Below are 16,934 nucleotides of genomic sequence, written 5' to 3' on the forward strand. Positions count from 1 at the left end.
TTCTCCTATTTAATTTTTTTGTCACTAATGACCACCCCTTCACCTTTGTCAGCTTGTTTTATAATAATCTCTAAATTTTCCATCAGGCTTTCTAGAGCATCTCTTTCATTTGTATTCATGTTATGTTTAAACTGTGTGTGTTCTTGTGTAAGTTTATTAAAATCATTGTTCACCATCTGATAAAATAATTCTAAAAAGTGTCCTTTTTCAAGACTAAGATAAAATGTAGATCTAGGTTTCAACCTAGTGTGTGTAAAATTATCTACTCTTCTATTGAGCAGTAATCGATTATCCGTTTGTATAGCATCCCTTCTCTCTGCGGCTTGATTTAAAAAATGTCTCTCAATAGTTAATTTTCTTAAAAACTTGTTCGCATCAATAAATAATTTAAAATTATTAGGGCCTGTCGAAGGTGCAAATGTAAAAACCTTTCAATATGACTTTCTCCTGAAAATAATTTAAAATGAACTTGCTTAAATTAAATATAACTCGTTTTAATGTTTTTAGAGTTTTTAGTTTTTCAGTGTTTTAATAAATTCCTCCTTCGGCCCTGTTTTCCTCTAGTCTTCTTTTTTTCTGACCAGCTGGGGATTCTATTTCTTGTAATGGGGAGAATAGATTCCGAGTCTCCTATGAACCGCAGGGAGATCTTCAGGTTCATTGGAGACTCGAATCAATAGAGAAGCTGCTAAAATTAAAAACATACTGAGCAAACATTGGCATATTTTTAAAAGTGAACCCATTCTGAAAGATTTTATACCAGATAGGCCTAGCATAATTTTTTTTTTAAGTGCCAAATCTTAAAAGTTCATTATCCCCAACCACTTTTTAAAAAATAGAATTTAGTCCCACCTGGCTCGAAAAACCCAAAGGTTCTATGGCTGTAGAATTTTTAAAGCTTGTATACATAGGAATAAAGATAAACTACATTTTTCATCTAAAATTACAGGAGAACTATTCACAATTGAGAATTTTATCAATTGTAAAACAGAATTTGTTATTTATATGTTGGAGTGCCTTTGTGGCCTCCAATATATAGGACGCAGCTCAATACCTCAGAGAGTGCGTATTCTAGAGCATCTAGGGAATATCAGTAAAAGCATTTTAACTCACAATGTGTCCACACACTTTTGTATCTATCCCAAATTCAGATCCCAAATTCCTAACCTAAAAAGGTATAGAGCATGTATCCAGAAATTGGAGGGGTGATGATAGGTTTAATTTGTTAGCAAAAATAGATACTTTCTGGATACACAAAATGCAGACACTGGTCCCTAAGGGTCTTAATGTGGACATAGATATCGGTGCATTTTTAATCTGATATCTCCCTCCTTATGTAGCTTTTATTTGTGTGATATACATGTCACCGGTGACATCCTTTTCCATTTGTATTGTCTTTGAATAGTAATAATTTATATTTGAATAGTTTATATTTTATAATTGTCACATTTTTTAACTATTTATGATATTTTTACCATTTAGGGTTTTAATATGTGTTCCCCTATTTTTTTTTTAAGATATTCTTATATTGCGCCATTATTTTTAAATAATATGTTTTTAATGATTTAAATGTCTATTATAATAGTCTTTAATAAATATAGTGTTTATTATTTATTACTAGGTATTAAATTGTATTGTACACAGATATTTATGTCAGTATTACACTACAGCGCATTGCAATTTTTGCTCAAATTATCACTTTAGCTTCTTTGGATTAGCCGTTATGTGTTGAACAGCATAATATGGCATAGTAAACATGTATCAGTCATCCCTCTGTGCCTGGATTAAATTACAATTCAATTGATGAAGTGATTGGGAGATAGGTATTGTGCTATAAATAAGAGCTACTGTAGGAATAGCAGCAGACATGATTCTTGAAAAAGCCTTGGCGAAACACATTGAATCCTGTCTTTGGAGTCTTGAGATCATCTTGCTGGCAGCCGAGTGACGCTAGATGCCTCATCCGCCAGAAATGCTGACGTCACAAGAAGTGACGATCACAGGGGGAGATGGAGGCGGGCAGAGAATGGCAGAGTGACAGCGATCTCCGGTGTTCTTCAAGTCCTCTCAATCGAATGTTATATATATTGAAAATGTGAGTGAAACTTATATATCTTATCTCTATACAATATACACTGATTGAGACATATTGCACCATCGTGAATCTCTCTTTTATCCCTTTGAGTGAATGCTAGATCCTTGTCACATATGACATACAAGACTGACAACATAGAAGTGGAGTGGCCACAGTGCTCTTATCAGGGAGAGATGTATCTCTGAATTTTCTTTATTACCATCCTAACTTTGTGAGTGGGACCAATATATATTTTTTATTATACACCTTTTTTCCTACTGGCTACACAATTATTTGTATTCTTTTATCTTCTATATCAACAACGAGATCTGCTGAGCGCTCCACAAATTTGGACAACTACACTATTTCGGGACCAGAGAACGGTCCACAAGGGTTGGTTTAAGCTGTTGCATTTATACCTTTAAATCACTTTTTTTTCACTATATTTGGTGAATTATTCTTAATTTTTTGCACATTTATATTGCACTAAAACTGTAGGGTCATAGCATATCATATGTAATTTATTGCACATTTGTAATTGATAGATACCCACTTTTATTTAGAAGCACCCGGTTACACCCTATGTTTTCCTGCAAACTACTAGGTTACAAATGCTTTGCCACGCAATTAAATTATACTTACTCAAATATTCTACAAAGGTAATTAGATTATTTGCCAAATCTGCCACTGCAAGAATTAGTTACTGTAGCATATGTTGTCGGTTTTATATAGTACTGCCATAACATACAATAATACTCTTAGCCATGTTTTCCATACTCTTTGCTATATGTGCTTATTGTGGTTTATCTGGGACAGCTGGGATTGACTACAGTGAACATAAGGAATCATGATTGTTATTACATTTCCTGTATGGTTCCATATGTATTGTATTCTCCTGTCTGTGACAAAAGAGTCATTGCAAAAGCAATCTTTTATTTTCTTGTTTGGTTCACTGCAATGTTTTATCACTGACACATTGACAACAAAAATAATGATCTTAACTATTTTCTTTTTTTCCTTACCTGTGTAGAACTGTGCTTTTTGTAGTGCTCTACATACATTTTCTCAGACATACTGAGTGTTTTGCCTAAAGTACTTTTACATTAATTCTAGAGTCAAAAGAAGGTAATGTGATTTGTGACAAAGAGCTGACAATAATATTCTACCATCCCTAAACCGCATTTATTCTATATATATATATATATACATATATATATATATAGCAACTGTAAATATTACTGTATGTTCATTTGCATGTCTTAGACAGGTCTGCAACCCTGTCTTTCCCTATTGTCACCCAGCATACAGCACTTCCACTGCAGCAAGGGATTCTGGGAAATGACATGCAAATGAGCACTCAGTGCCACCTTTTGTCTCAAGCTCGTATTACACAAGCCAATCCTCACCAATGCATGCTGTTTTAAACACAGCTTTTAAACAGAGGCTGGGATGAGATGCAAAGCCCTTAGACCTACTCACATACATGTTTCAACCTTGATGGGTATCATCAGTGTGAGGCTGGTCTTAATGGCTAGAGCAGGTTTGAGACTAGACTAGGTAATCACCACTGTCATTAAGGTTATGGTGGGTAAAAAAAGTGACAAAAACCCTCCACAGTAAAGCATAAAGCAACTGTAAATATTACTGTATGTTCATTTGCATGTCTTAGACAGGTCTGCAACCCTGTCTTTCCCCATTGTCACCCAGCATACAGCACTTCCACTGCAGCAAGGGATTCTGGGAAATGACATGCAAATGAGCACTCAGTGCCACCTTTTGTCTCAAGCTCGTATTACACAAGCCAATCCTCAAGCCAATGCATGCTGTTTTAAACACAGCTTTTAAACAGAGGCTGGGATGATAGAGGCAGAGGCAGAGGCTGTATGTATATATATATATATATATATATATATATATATACAGTATCATATATTATACACTTCCTGTTCTATTCCCCCCCACCCCCACTGTTTGGTCTTCCACTGTTTATCTTTTCTAATTTCATATTTGTCTTTACTTGCTGTATATCAATTTGTTTTCTAAATGAAGAATGTTTCCTTTCCTGCCTGGTTAAGCCTGCATTGCCTGGTTGATTGCTAACCTAACATGCCTGGCTGGTGTGTGTATCCCTCTTTAAAACTGAGGCTTGTAACAAATCCTGAGCTTGTGTGTCCTGATCTGTGTGACTGGATTATTGTTTGATTTGAAGTTCTGTTTGTATCAAGTGTGGAGTTAGAACCAGAACATTTAAGCCTTAAACTGATTTGCTGGAGAAGCCTGTTAATACAACATCTGGTTGACCGAGAGACCAACCAGAAAAGGAAAGGCTCAAACTAAAATTAACATAAACCAGCAACAAAGTGCACCTGTAAATAATTTAAAAAGTGCACTAAATTGGGAGGTTGAGTATAAAAAAAAAAACATGGACGGATACCGAGCAGAGCACCCCTCTTAAGGCCTACTGGGAGATAAATGCAGGTACCTGCCCCGTGGCCACAGCGTGGGTGACCTCTGCTCAGATACGGGAGTGCACCAGCACCTGGAACAAAGCCTGGAAGGCGGGGGATACCTCCCCAGCCAAAAATTGCTTCCTGGTCTTATACATTATATAGCCAGCTTTGCTAATGCCAAGAACAGGTTGGTGAGGAAGCCCATGGCCCTATTGTTCAGGGATACTGGGTACTCAAAAATAAGTTAGAACCAGAAGCAGTGCTTTTTGTATTAAGCGTGGAGTTAGAACTAGAAGGAGTTAGAACAAGGAAGGAGTGAAATAAGGTATAGTATATTGAAGTACATTAAATTGTAAGCACTTTTAACTCCATAGTTGCAACAATGAGCAGGATTGAGAATGCCACTTTATGCACAGCTTGCCACATGTATGTAAGCAGGTGTTCCAGGGAGCATACCATTGTGGGATATGTGAGCAGGCAGTCTCTTTGGAGCCTCAGATTTCTGATCTGAAGAGGCAACTTGCAATATTAAGGGACATTGACAATCTTGAGCAGAGTTTAGAGCTCACTCAGCAGGCTCTGACAGGGACTAGTGGTGCAGAGGGTGGAGCTGTGAGTGAGGAACAGGTAGGTAGCTGAGTAAGAGTTTGAAGGGAAGCAGGTGAAAGAGGAAGAGACAGGCCAGTTTAATGCTGCCACATCCCAATAGATTTGCCAGATTATATATATATATACACATATACATATATACACTTACATTGGACCTCTCTCCTTCACTGTCCTGCCAGTGGCTGGCGAGGGGGGGATGGGTGTATCTGGTTGGCGCTTGTCGGGCCTCTTGTTGACGCCGGATCGACATCTCCCCAGCTGCTTACCTGCCTCTCTCCTGTACAGTTCCACGCTGGGCTGTGACATCGGCTAACACCGGAAGTTTCAACATGCACTTCCGACATGTACCGGCATGGGAGCCCGATGTGGGACAGTACAGGAGAGAGGCGGGCAAGCAGCTGGGGAGATGTTGGGCCCGGCGGCAACAAGAGGCCCAACAAGCACTGATCAGGACAAACCAAAGCCACCACCAGGATAACGAGGGAGAGAGGCAGCAGCTGTGGGTTGGTAACCTGCAGAGAGCCACAAGTAGGAGTGGGAAGAGCCACAGGTGGCCTACCTCTGGCCTAGCCAAACACCTCACTATTCATACAGTCCTACTTACAGGATGCAATTTCTAGGACAGTTGCCATACCCTATATAAAAGTTATCCTCCCAATCTAAAGGATTATCCTACATACACTATATCATGCATGTTACATCTAGTTTTCATATTACTTACTGGGGTACTGTATCAAGACAAAAATAGATCAATTCTGGAGCAAAACAATTGCATTGATTTACCAAAGAATACAATCCTTTTACTTTCATTGTGATTTTTCCTTTGATACAGATATGATAAAGATGTTCCCCATAAATTGCCCCTTGCTTGATACGTAACCCAACCTTGTAGTTAATTGTTGTTGCATTATCAGAATTGCATTCTAAAAAAATGTTAGGCAGGTTATTTTAACTGTGTAGTCTTATTTTTACTGTAAAAAAATCCTTAGGAATGTACTGTATTCAAAAAGACTACACACTGCAAGTTTAAAAAAACAAACAAAAAAACAATACATTTTAATCTTCTATTATAGTCCAGGGCTCATAGAAATATTTTGAAAAACCACACTCTGACTCTTCTTCATGCTTCATACATTTTAATCAATCAAAAGATACATTTCCCCAACTTCTCATTCAATTTATGTGAAATTTGTGTCTGCACAAAACATATGTTTTGTTTAAAAGGGTCCCACTGTCCAAAAAAATATACAATTTGGACTTCGTTCAAATGGAGAAAAATGCTTTGTGAAATGATTCTGAACTGTGTCCAAATTTCAAATGAGGTATTCAAAGAATGCAAATCCACAGCTCTTCTTACTCCCCCGTCCAAATTATCAAATTGATGACTTTCGTATAATATATTTGCTGTGTGTGTATGTAGGTAATGGATTGGTAATGAGGTGGGAACCTTGCCTTTATTAACCTGACATTAAAGGTGTAGGGGCTGTGGTTGATTGACAATGAGGAGGAGGGATGGAGGGAGGATTCTGATTTTACAGCTGGAGACTGATATTTAAAATCATAGGTAAACTGGGATTCATTAATCTGCCTGCTGCAGTTAGGGAGACTAAAAGCCAGAATCAGCATTGCTCCTCCTCTTATGAATACAGGCATAGTCTTCCACATGTCAAATTACTAGTAAGTACTGTAGATATGGTTACAGTCAATCAGTTTAAGAGCTTTCAACCTGCAAATATTAGTTATTTTAATTTACTATTCATGTAAATTAAAGTTGATATATTAAAATGTAGTTAGAGCTATAGTGTTGGCAAGGCAATATTTTATGACATTGTGATACTTAGTTTAGAAATGCAGTTTGAACAGTGTGAACGACCTTACTGGACTGAAGTTGCTGTATAAAAACACAAAATAATGTGCCCTGTTGTGCTTTAACCACATAAAATAAAACAATGCTACTAACCTAAGCTTTCTTCTTGCGTTTTTTAATGTCAAAATAGCAAACACAATATTTTGTCTGCACCAAATTAATAAATCAAACATGTATGTTTTACAGCCTATCAGTTGAGAATTTGCCAGCCCCCTCCAAGTGTACCAAATGCAGAAATACTGACAGAAGATGATGAGTTTGAAATAGGTAATATATGAATGTGCATGTTATTGGTGTTGTATTTCAAACTTTTATACTATAAAATATTGAAAACAGGTGCGGGTACAGCAGCTAAAGCTTTTTGTTAAAATAGTTTTTTTGTTAATACAAAGATTATTCATACTGTACAGTATTTGCAAATATATTGCTCTAATTTTGCTCCAAGATATGCAATTAATTTTTAAGCTTCACTTGTCAGTGACGATGTTTTAAAGACCCAATAAGCACCGAACAGGTTAGGGCAAAACTAAAAAGTTATAGTATTTTTTTTCCATTAAAAAGCTGTAGGTGAATAGTCAATAATATTTTCTTTTTTTGTGTGAATTAGCATTACGTAGGATTTTAACAGGTTAACTCTAGTGTGTGATATTATATATAATATTTATCCCATACAAATGTAGCTCTACTATACAGTAAATAGTTTTTACACAAAGTATATTCCAGGTAGAAATGTATGGCAATTTGGTGAAATTCTGAGAGTTATTTATAAACATCCCATTGAATTGCTGACTACATCACTTAATTTTTAGTTGGCAACTGATAAAGAATGACATGAGCATATCCCTAAAATAATAAGACAACATTTTAAAGATAACCTATTGTCTGTCTCCGAGCACTTAAATGAATTGTGAGCTACAAAAGGTGATGAGAATTGTTCAGTATTTGGGCAAGATGGAATTATCCCCAGAAAATCAAATCAAATGTCCTTTCCTCATCTAGAAAAAACAACAAATTTAGACGATACTGTACAAACATCACAAGAACCCGTAGTCTCATTTTAACGTCTGAAAACTAGATGGACAAAAATAGAAACTTTCCATTCTAGTAGAGGATACAGTACCTGTTCTTTGATTTGGGTATTGATGGCATCCAAAATTAGCCAGTTTATGGTGACATGAACTTGTCATGAATATTTGGCAAGACATACAGTATATTTGAATTTGCTCAAAAGACATGAACAATTACATTGTGATAACATGTGAAATCAGAGCAATATACTTCTGTATTATAACTTTCAATCCAAAACAGTCTTGACTGCAGGTCAGTATAACTTCGGTTTATTTAAGGATATTTACTGCCCTTTACTCCAAATTGTGTCACCATGAAAGTGTTAGCAACAGTATTTAGATGGACCTATGTGCAAATGTAGTCTATAAGTATGTTATTAGGATCACTTAGTCATTGGTACTGTATGTGATAACAGATTGGCATACAGTAGAGGCAACGTTTATTCTAACATTTGCTGTAAACTAGCCGGGTTACATTCTGGGTATGTGCTGGGTATGTTCTGGGCTAGTTTGAGGCACGTTTAAGGCATTTCTGCATTGACTAACGACCCATAGGATTAACACAGCAGGGATCCCTGGCAGTCCCATTCAGTTTGAATGGGACTGCCAGGGACCCCCGCTGTTAATCTGATAGGCCATTAATCAATGCAGAAATGCTGGGGCTAGTTTAAGGCATGTATTCAGAATGTACCTGGGTGTACCTGGGTCTTTTGGGGAATTGCCACTGGTTTTTGTTAGAATAAGAGTTGCCTCTACTGTATATATTTAGAGGTACCTTGTCATTACAATACCAATTGAACAAGTGATAGTGATACAGTAGGTTTATTAGTTAAAACTACAGTAGATTATTGATGGCTTGACAGAACTAAAATGTATAAGTGTTTTTAGGTCATTTTTGAAAGCTTATTCTGAAAATGTTTATAAACAAAATAACCTGAAGTATAAGTTTTTTTTTACTGTATTCAAATCTTTGTTTTAGATCTCATTTTCATTGTCCCATTTTTTTCCTCATAGGGGACATATTACGATACCAGTGCTTACCTGGCTTTACTTTGGTTGGTAATGAAATTCTGACCTGCAGATTGGGTGAACGGCTTCAGATGGACGGATCTCCACCTTCTTGTCAAGGTTTTTGAATAATTTTTACTTCTACAAAAATATCTATTCATATAATGCAAATTATTTTGCAGATTTATAAATAAAAACATATTGTAAATTCTATGGTCAAAAAATTAGTTGTTTTTCAAATATGAAGACATAATGCTATTTTAAAAAAAAATTCCTAGAGGATAATGAGACAGATGTCTTTTAGCTCAGCATATGGTTCTGTTCCTTTCTAACCAACTATCACCTTCAAACTATATTCATTATTTTGACATATCCAAGAAAAAAAATGACAAGAGAAATTACCATTCACATGTTATCAAATCATAACAAATCTAAGTACATATGCTCCATAATATTGATGTTGGTATTAGACACTATTATTTACATTCATTTCAGAGTGCATAAAATTACACATAAAAAGGTTCCACGTGTCATCTTTAACAATAGTAGATTTTGTAACCTGGCTTTTTTGATCCCTTCCTAATTAACTACCAGAACAGTAATATCCGTTACTCATCTGATGGTCTATTTTAAGTTCAATTAAATGTATACAAAATAACCGGTACTACAAAATATACAAAAAATGTTGAAATGGTTTTTTTTTTTTTACAATAATGAGAAAGTTTGCTTTATTCATAACTAAAACATGAGACTAAACATTTGGTCCCAATTGGTCCCATTCACTGAAATCAACATAGTACAGTGTGTCTAGTTGACTGAGCCTAATAAGAACATCACTGTCCGAGACAGCACATACTGTAGATCTCTTGTATTTCCAATTATCTAACACCGTCAGTAAGAGCACCTGAAAGAAGTGATCAATTCCCCACGGTTAGGATTGGCATGTGCTTCCTTTTGATTATGCCTTGTCTGTTACTGTTATATTCATATAGAGTCTTAAATTACAATTAGATTTAAATTTTCTGAGACATTGAGGCCGACTGGCAAACAAGAGGCTAAAAACAACCAAAGATAAGTTGAGAAAAAAGTAAAGTTTTGGAGAATTACATGACACTCAGACACAAAATAAAAATGAAATAGGAACATTTCTTGAGGATGTGAAGATCTAATCAATGCAATCAAGTATGCTAATAATGTAACTAGTTTAATGTAAAAAGGTGTCATACAGAACAGATTGAGAATTCTAATTCAAATAATGAGTATTATGAGAAAAAGTGAAGTACTGGATGCAATAAGTAATAAACAATTGTCCTGATCTCACCAAGCTTGATTGCCTTAAGAATAGAGGGTCCTGCTCTGTGGGAGTTTTGGAAAGAAAGTCTTTGGAAGGACAGTTAAATACATGCTTTACAGTAGAGTGATTTCAAACTTCAAAAAGAACACCATTCACGCATCATGGTCTCACACATACCATATGTCCTTAGCTTTTTGTTATGGTGAGTGCTCCATTGCCAAGCATCTCAACAGATATTTGACACAAGTCATTTATATCCATCAGGAGTTACAAATGTTTAGACTAAAAGGCTACCTTATGTTTGGAGGTTAACCTGGAGGGTGTAAACCTCCGTTTTTTAACTATGGACCAATAAAGATGATATTTTTTACTATTTTTGTTTGGGACCCACTCCATTAGCTGTGCGCTGAATTATTTCTATTTTGGACTTCTACAGTACCTTAAGTTTGGTCACATCTGCTTTCAAGCCCAGTGAGGATAGATGTAACTGTCGTAAAATCTATCTATCCATTTTTCTATTCATCAAAACACAAAATAAATATGACCTTTATTGATGAATACGCCTTTTTTATGCTACTACATTAAGATTTTAGCCTGTTATGTCTTTTTACTATGTTTTTACTTTGTTAGGACCTTTGGTTATGGTTTGATGTGTGGTCATCATCTGATCAATTGTAGGGGATAACATGATACAAACGTGTCTAAACAATATAGTGAGAAGTGATGCAACACACACTTAAAGCTGCAGTTCAGTCAATATCCTGCATGTGTGGTTTTTTTAATAAATCAGTTCTGTACTGTGACAAAATACTTGTAGCATTTTCTTTTTTTTTTTAAAACAACTTTGAAAGACAATTTTTAATGTATTCTTATGTAACGAGCATTTTTGTTTCTATAGCAACCATTTAGAAAGGCACAACCCCTTCCTTTTCTGTAACAGGCTCTGGCACACCCCTTTGTGAGTCCTGCCTCCTCCACAGCCGTGCACGAGCATGAAGCACAAATGTATCAGTCATTGCCTGGTCACATGATCTTCCCCACAGAATTGTCAGACCAGCAGCAGCAGCAAAGGAGAGTAGCTCAGAATTAATTAATTAAACCTTATTCCATTACACTATACAATAATGCTAAATATTAACAACTCATTTAAAATCAAATCTGTATATATCATACTGTAAACAATATGTATATTTAATTTTATGTGAATGTGTATGTAGCCCTTGCACCCCTGGGGTACGGTAACTACTGATGCTGCTGTCACCTGTGAGGCTTATAAGAGGCCTGAGCCTCCACCACTGGGAGCCTGGCTTATACTTACACTGGTGCAGGGCCTCCACTGATGAGGGATCCCAACTTGGTGGGAGTGTTCCCTTATCAGAACCAATATATACAGTAACCACACGCAGTTGGATAAAACAGTATTTACTTAGCATAATAATAATAACCTTTGCATAACGTTTCATACATAAACAGCATGACATTCCCCTGCATGAATATCATCACATCACCCCACACATGTAAATGGTTGCACCACTTTAGTGTCAGTCTTTATATCACCCTAGTCCTTGGTGTACCAATGTGCCAGGGCACTTAACCTCTTAGTGTTCACCAGCGATAGATTGGAGTGTGTGTGTGAGGGACAGCGCTTCCCTGTGTTGGGGCCCGTTGGTGCACTTTAATATAATACCTTCCTGGTTATGGTCCTAACCAGGAGAATCCTTGAGGAGTCTGCAATACCGCAACGTGATCCCATGTAGCACTGCACTGCTCTCTGCAGAAATTAATGCACACACTGACTCCATAGGGGAGGGATTCCAAGCCGGATTATCCCTTTGCAAACAGTCTCTGTTATGCAATAAGAGTCTCTTCCTGCTACACACTGTGCTGACAGTCAGGCTCTGTCCTGCATGGATAGGAAGAGTTCCGGCGCAACTGCGCATGACATACTCCACGAGGTCCCGGAAGAATTCAAAAAAGCTTTATTGGCACATAACAACACCAGGGCTACACCACGATCTCCCCCTCTATGTGTTTCACCCTCTGGAATAGGGCTTCATCTCGGAGTGGGGAGACGTGGTATTGCCTGAACATTTGAAGTAAAAAGCCCGCGAAAAACGGGTAACAATAATTAACCCCTTCATGGAAAAATGCACATAGTCATATAACATTGTCATACATATGAGTATAATAATATCATTCGAATGATAGCCTGTATAAAGGGTTAAATATATAATAACCACAAATGACTTAAACTATGGATAGTAAATTGACATGAAGGTACTTTAAAAAGCTGCTTGCAACATTACAAAGTGATTCAACATCCTTGTTCCTATGATTCCCTTATTAAACATGCCGTCTCCAATCTATTAATATAGGTAAAGCATATCTTAATGCATATAACCTAAACATTCAAATAGTAAGCAATAAAGTTAGACTGCTAATTGGAATCATAATACAGGTACAGGAAATTGACTGGAAGAAAGGGAGAAATGGAGCAGGGTAATGAAAAAGAGGGAGTGGGGGGGAGGGGGGAAGTGGAGGGGGAGGGGGAGATAGGGTAGGGAAAATGAAAGGGGGCAGGGGGGGGGGGAAAGGAGGGGGGAGGGGGAAAGGGAAAGAGGAAAGATCACGTACAGAGAAACTAGAAAAAAGAAGAAAACAGACACGGTGAATATCTAATGAAGTATCTAAATGAATTATTCTATAATGTTAAAATGCAAAAAAAGACACACAGTATATCATATAAACCTTTTCAGACGTAAGATGCATCTACTGTTATATTATAAAAAACAACGTAAATCCCATTCCAGATTGAGTCCATTGGGTTGCAGGGTATTCAAGGCAAAAATCCAATGAGCCTCTCGTTGATACAAGATTTTCTTCCGATCTCCTCCACGGGGATGTAAAGGAATATGCTCAATGGCTATACATTGCAGTGAACTTACTGAACCCAATGGGCAAGTGTTAAAATGTATAGATACTGGATGCATCATATCGTGGTTGCGTATAAGTCTCAAGTGCTCTCAGATGCGAATCTTGAGCACTCTACTTGTGAGACCAACGTATTGTTTCTTACATCCACATTGTAATAAATACACTACAAAGGATGTCTGACAAGACATGAAGGATCTAATTTTGAAATTACGAGTTTCATCACAATTGGAAAAATGTGTGGATTTTCTCATAAATTAACAAATTTTACAGTGACCGCATTTAAACGAACCCTGTAATGTAGTAAATAAGGATAATCTGTTTTTCTTACAGGTATCAGGCTGTAGCATACTTGGTGACAAGAGATTGCCTAATGTAGCCGCTTTTCGGAAGACTATACGAGGACCAGTACATACCATTTTTTGTAACAGTGGGTCTAAAGATAGTGTAGCCCAGTGTTTCTGAATAATTGATTTAATGGAATTCGCTTGTTCGCTGAAATTGGTAATGAAGTAGGGCGCATCAATGCCCTCATGGGGCATAATTGTGTCAGATCTTTTAACATTCATGTTAATTACCAAATCTCTTTCTGTGCCCAATGCTATTTGTTAATTAACATGAATGTTAAAAGATCTGACACAATTATGCCCCATGAGGGCATTGATGCGCCCTACTTCATTACCAATTTCAGTGAACAAGCGAATGCCATTAAATCAATTATTCATAAACACTGGGCTACACTATCTTTAGACCCACTGTTACAAAAAATGGTATGTACTGGTCCTCGTATAGTCTTCCGAAAAGCGGCTACATTAGGCAATCTCTTGTCACCAAGTATGCTACAGCCTGATACCTGTAAGAAAAACAGATTATCCTTATTTCCTACATTACAGGGTTCGTTTAAATGCGGTCACTGTAAAATTTGTTAATTTATGAGAAAATCCACACATTTTTCCAATTGTGATGAAACTCGTAATTTCAAAATTAGATCCTTCATGTCTTGTCAGACATCCTTTGTAGTGTATTTATTACAATGTGGATGTAAGAAACAATACGTTGGTCTCACAAGTAGAGTGCTCAAGATTCGCATCTTAGAGCACTTGAGACTTATTCGCAACCACGATATGATGCATCCAGTATCTATACATTTTAACACTTGCCCATTGGGTTCAGTAAGTTCACTGCAATGTATAGCCATTGAGCATATTCCTTTACCTCCCCGTGGAGGAGATCGGAAGAAAATCTTGTATCAACGAGAGGCTTATTGGATTTTTGCCTTGAATACCCTGCAACCCAATGGACTCAATCTGGAATGGGATTTACGTTGTTTTTTATAATATAACAGTAGATGCATCTTGCTGTCTGAAAAGGTTTATATGATATACTGTGTGTCTTTTTTTGCATTTTAACATTATAGAATAATTCATTTAGATACTTCATTAGATATTCACTGTGTCTGTTTTCTTCTTTTTTCTAGTTTCTCAGTATGTGATCTTTCCTCTTTCCCCTTCCCCCTCCTCCCTTGCCCCCCCCCATGCCCCCTTTCATTTTCCCTACTCTATCCCCCCCCCTCGCCCTCGACTTCCCCCCTCCCCCCTCCCCCTCTTTTTCATTATCCTGCTCCATTTCTCCCTTTCTTCCAGTCAATTTCCTGTACCTGTATTATGATTCCAATTAGCAGTCTAACTTTATTGCTTACCATTTGAATGTTTAGGTTATATGCATTAAGATATGCTTTACCTATATTAATAGATTGGAGACGGCATGTTTAATAAGGAAATCATAGGAACAAGGATGTTGAATCATTTTGTAATGTTGCAAGCAGCTTTTTAAAGTACCTTCATATCAATTGACTAGCCATAGTTAAAGTCATTTGTGGTTATTATATATTTAACCCTTTATACAGGCTATCATTTGAATGATATTATTATACTCATGTGTATGACAATGTTATATGACTATGTGCATTTTCCCATGAAGGGGTTAATTATTGTTACCCGTTTTTCGCTGGCTTTTTACTTCAAATGTTCAGGCAATACCACGTCTCCCCACTCCGAGACAAAGCCCTATTCCAGAGGGTGAAACGCGTAGAGGGGGAGATCGTGGTGTAGCCCTGGTGTTGTTATGTGCCAATAAAGCTTTTTTGAATTCTTCCGGGACCTCGTGGAGTATGTCAGGCGTAGTTGCGCCGGAACTCTTCCTATCCATCCATAACTACTGAAGGCAGCACGCGGGAGCTGGAGGACAGAGGCTAGCAGGACCCAGACCGGAGTGGAGATAAAGGTAAGTGTATTTACTTTATTGCTTCTCCACTTACTCCGGTCACCCTAGGGTCGTTCACAGCTTCCTCATACCCAGCCCACATGAAGACATTGACACCGTCTGGTGCATTTGCTGTATAACTGAAGCGCAGGACAGGTTTTTCTCTTTAGGCTCTGTCCTGCAACCTCTTTCTCACTAGGAATACAGTGAAGGAGTCCCTGTCTTAAGGCAATTCCATACACAATACAGTTACTTCTCTACTGTGACTCAGGGAATTAACTGGGCCCTGGGGTTTAACTTCTGGCCTAATCCTTGGAGCACTACTCTTTGGATCTATCCTGCAGCTTCAGGCTCCTGGTCTTTACTGACTGCTTTCTGTTCCAGCATGCAATAGTCTTTCCTGCTATTCAGCAGAATCCTTCAGCCCTACTGGCTCCCTGGTGTCAGGTGGTGTCACTGCCCCTGTGCATCATGGGGATTGTAGTTCTATCTGCAGCCTTTACATAGGGAGCCTCATGCTTTCCCTGTAATGGCTGCCCCTCTGCAGCTTGCACTCGTGCGCCCCCTGAAATGGCCGCTGCGGAGTTGCCCTGCTCATGCGCAATCTCACTGCGCGTGCGCGCGCATACACCAACATGGCGGTGCCCTGCCGAGGGACTATGTCACAATATATATATATATATATATATATATATATATATATATATAAAGCAGAAAGTAGCCGTGTTAGTCCAGTTGCGATAGTGCAGAATAAATGAGTTCTTCAGTATTAGGTGATACCTTTTTTATTGGACTAACAATTTATGTCATAGGACAAGCTTTCGAGAGTTCTCCTCTCTTCTTCAGGTCAGCAATACTGATTTACACAGGAATCAATGCTAAAACAGTGTAGAGAAAAAAAACAAAAAAAACAAAGAGATATTTACTGTAGATAAGGTCGGGTGTTAAGTGTTTGAAGCCAGGGGACAGTGTCAAAGAAAAGTGGGGAGGGGAAGGGATGCTGGGGAGGGGGGAGAGAAAGTGTGGATAAGAATAGAGGCAAGCAGGATAATTACAGACAATTTTGGTAGGGTGTGAGAAAACCCATGTCCACATTAAGTCCTTTGGTTTTGGTGTCAAAGAGTCTTATCATTCTGAGCTCAAATGTTTTCCGTTCTTGGGTGCTTTTAAACATTCCATTGAGGATTTTGATTTTTAAATCATTTATGGAATGATCTGGTTGTGAGAAGTGATGTCCCACAGGTGAGCAGTATCTTCCTTCTTCGTGATGAAGTATAGAGTGTCTGTGCATATTCATTCTTCCTTTTATATATATATATATATATATTAAAAAAAAACCAAGATACAAACAGCGCAAATTCCAAACACTTAG

General features: G+C 37.5%; 1 protein-coding gene across 6 annotated transcripts in view; it reads left to right on the top strand.

Moving 5' to 3' along the window:
• Positions 1–16,934, top strand: part of CSMD3 (CUB and Sushi multiple domains 3) — a 1,548,521-nt gene that overhangs the window by 1,307,335 nt on the left and 224,252 nt on the right. For all 6 annotated transcript variants that reach the window (XM_075582415.1, XM_075582410.1, XM_075582412.1 and 3 more), the window contains 2 exons: positions 7,187–7,267; positions 9,082–9,195. In XM_075582415.1, the coding sequence (XP_075438530.1) occupies positions 7,187–7,267; positions 9,082–9,195 (195 nt within the window). The remainder of the gene's footprint in view (positions 1–7,186; positions 7,268–9,081; positions 9,196–16,934) is intronic.

This window comes from Ascaphus truei, chromosome 2, assembly GCF_040206685.1.
Source record: "Ascaphus truei isolate aAscTru1 chromosome 2, aAscTru1.hap1, whole genome shotgun sequence".
Classification (NCBI taxonomy): domain Eukaryota; kingdom Metazoa; phylum Chordata; class Amphibia; order Anura; family Ascaphidae; genus Ascaphus; species Ascaphus truei.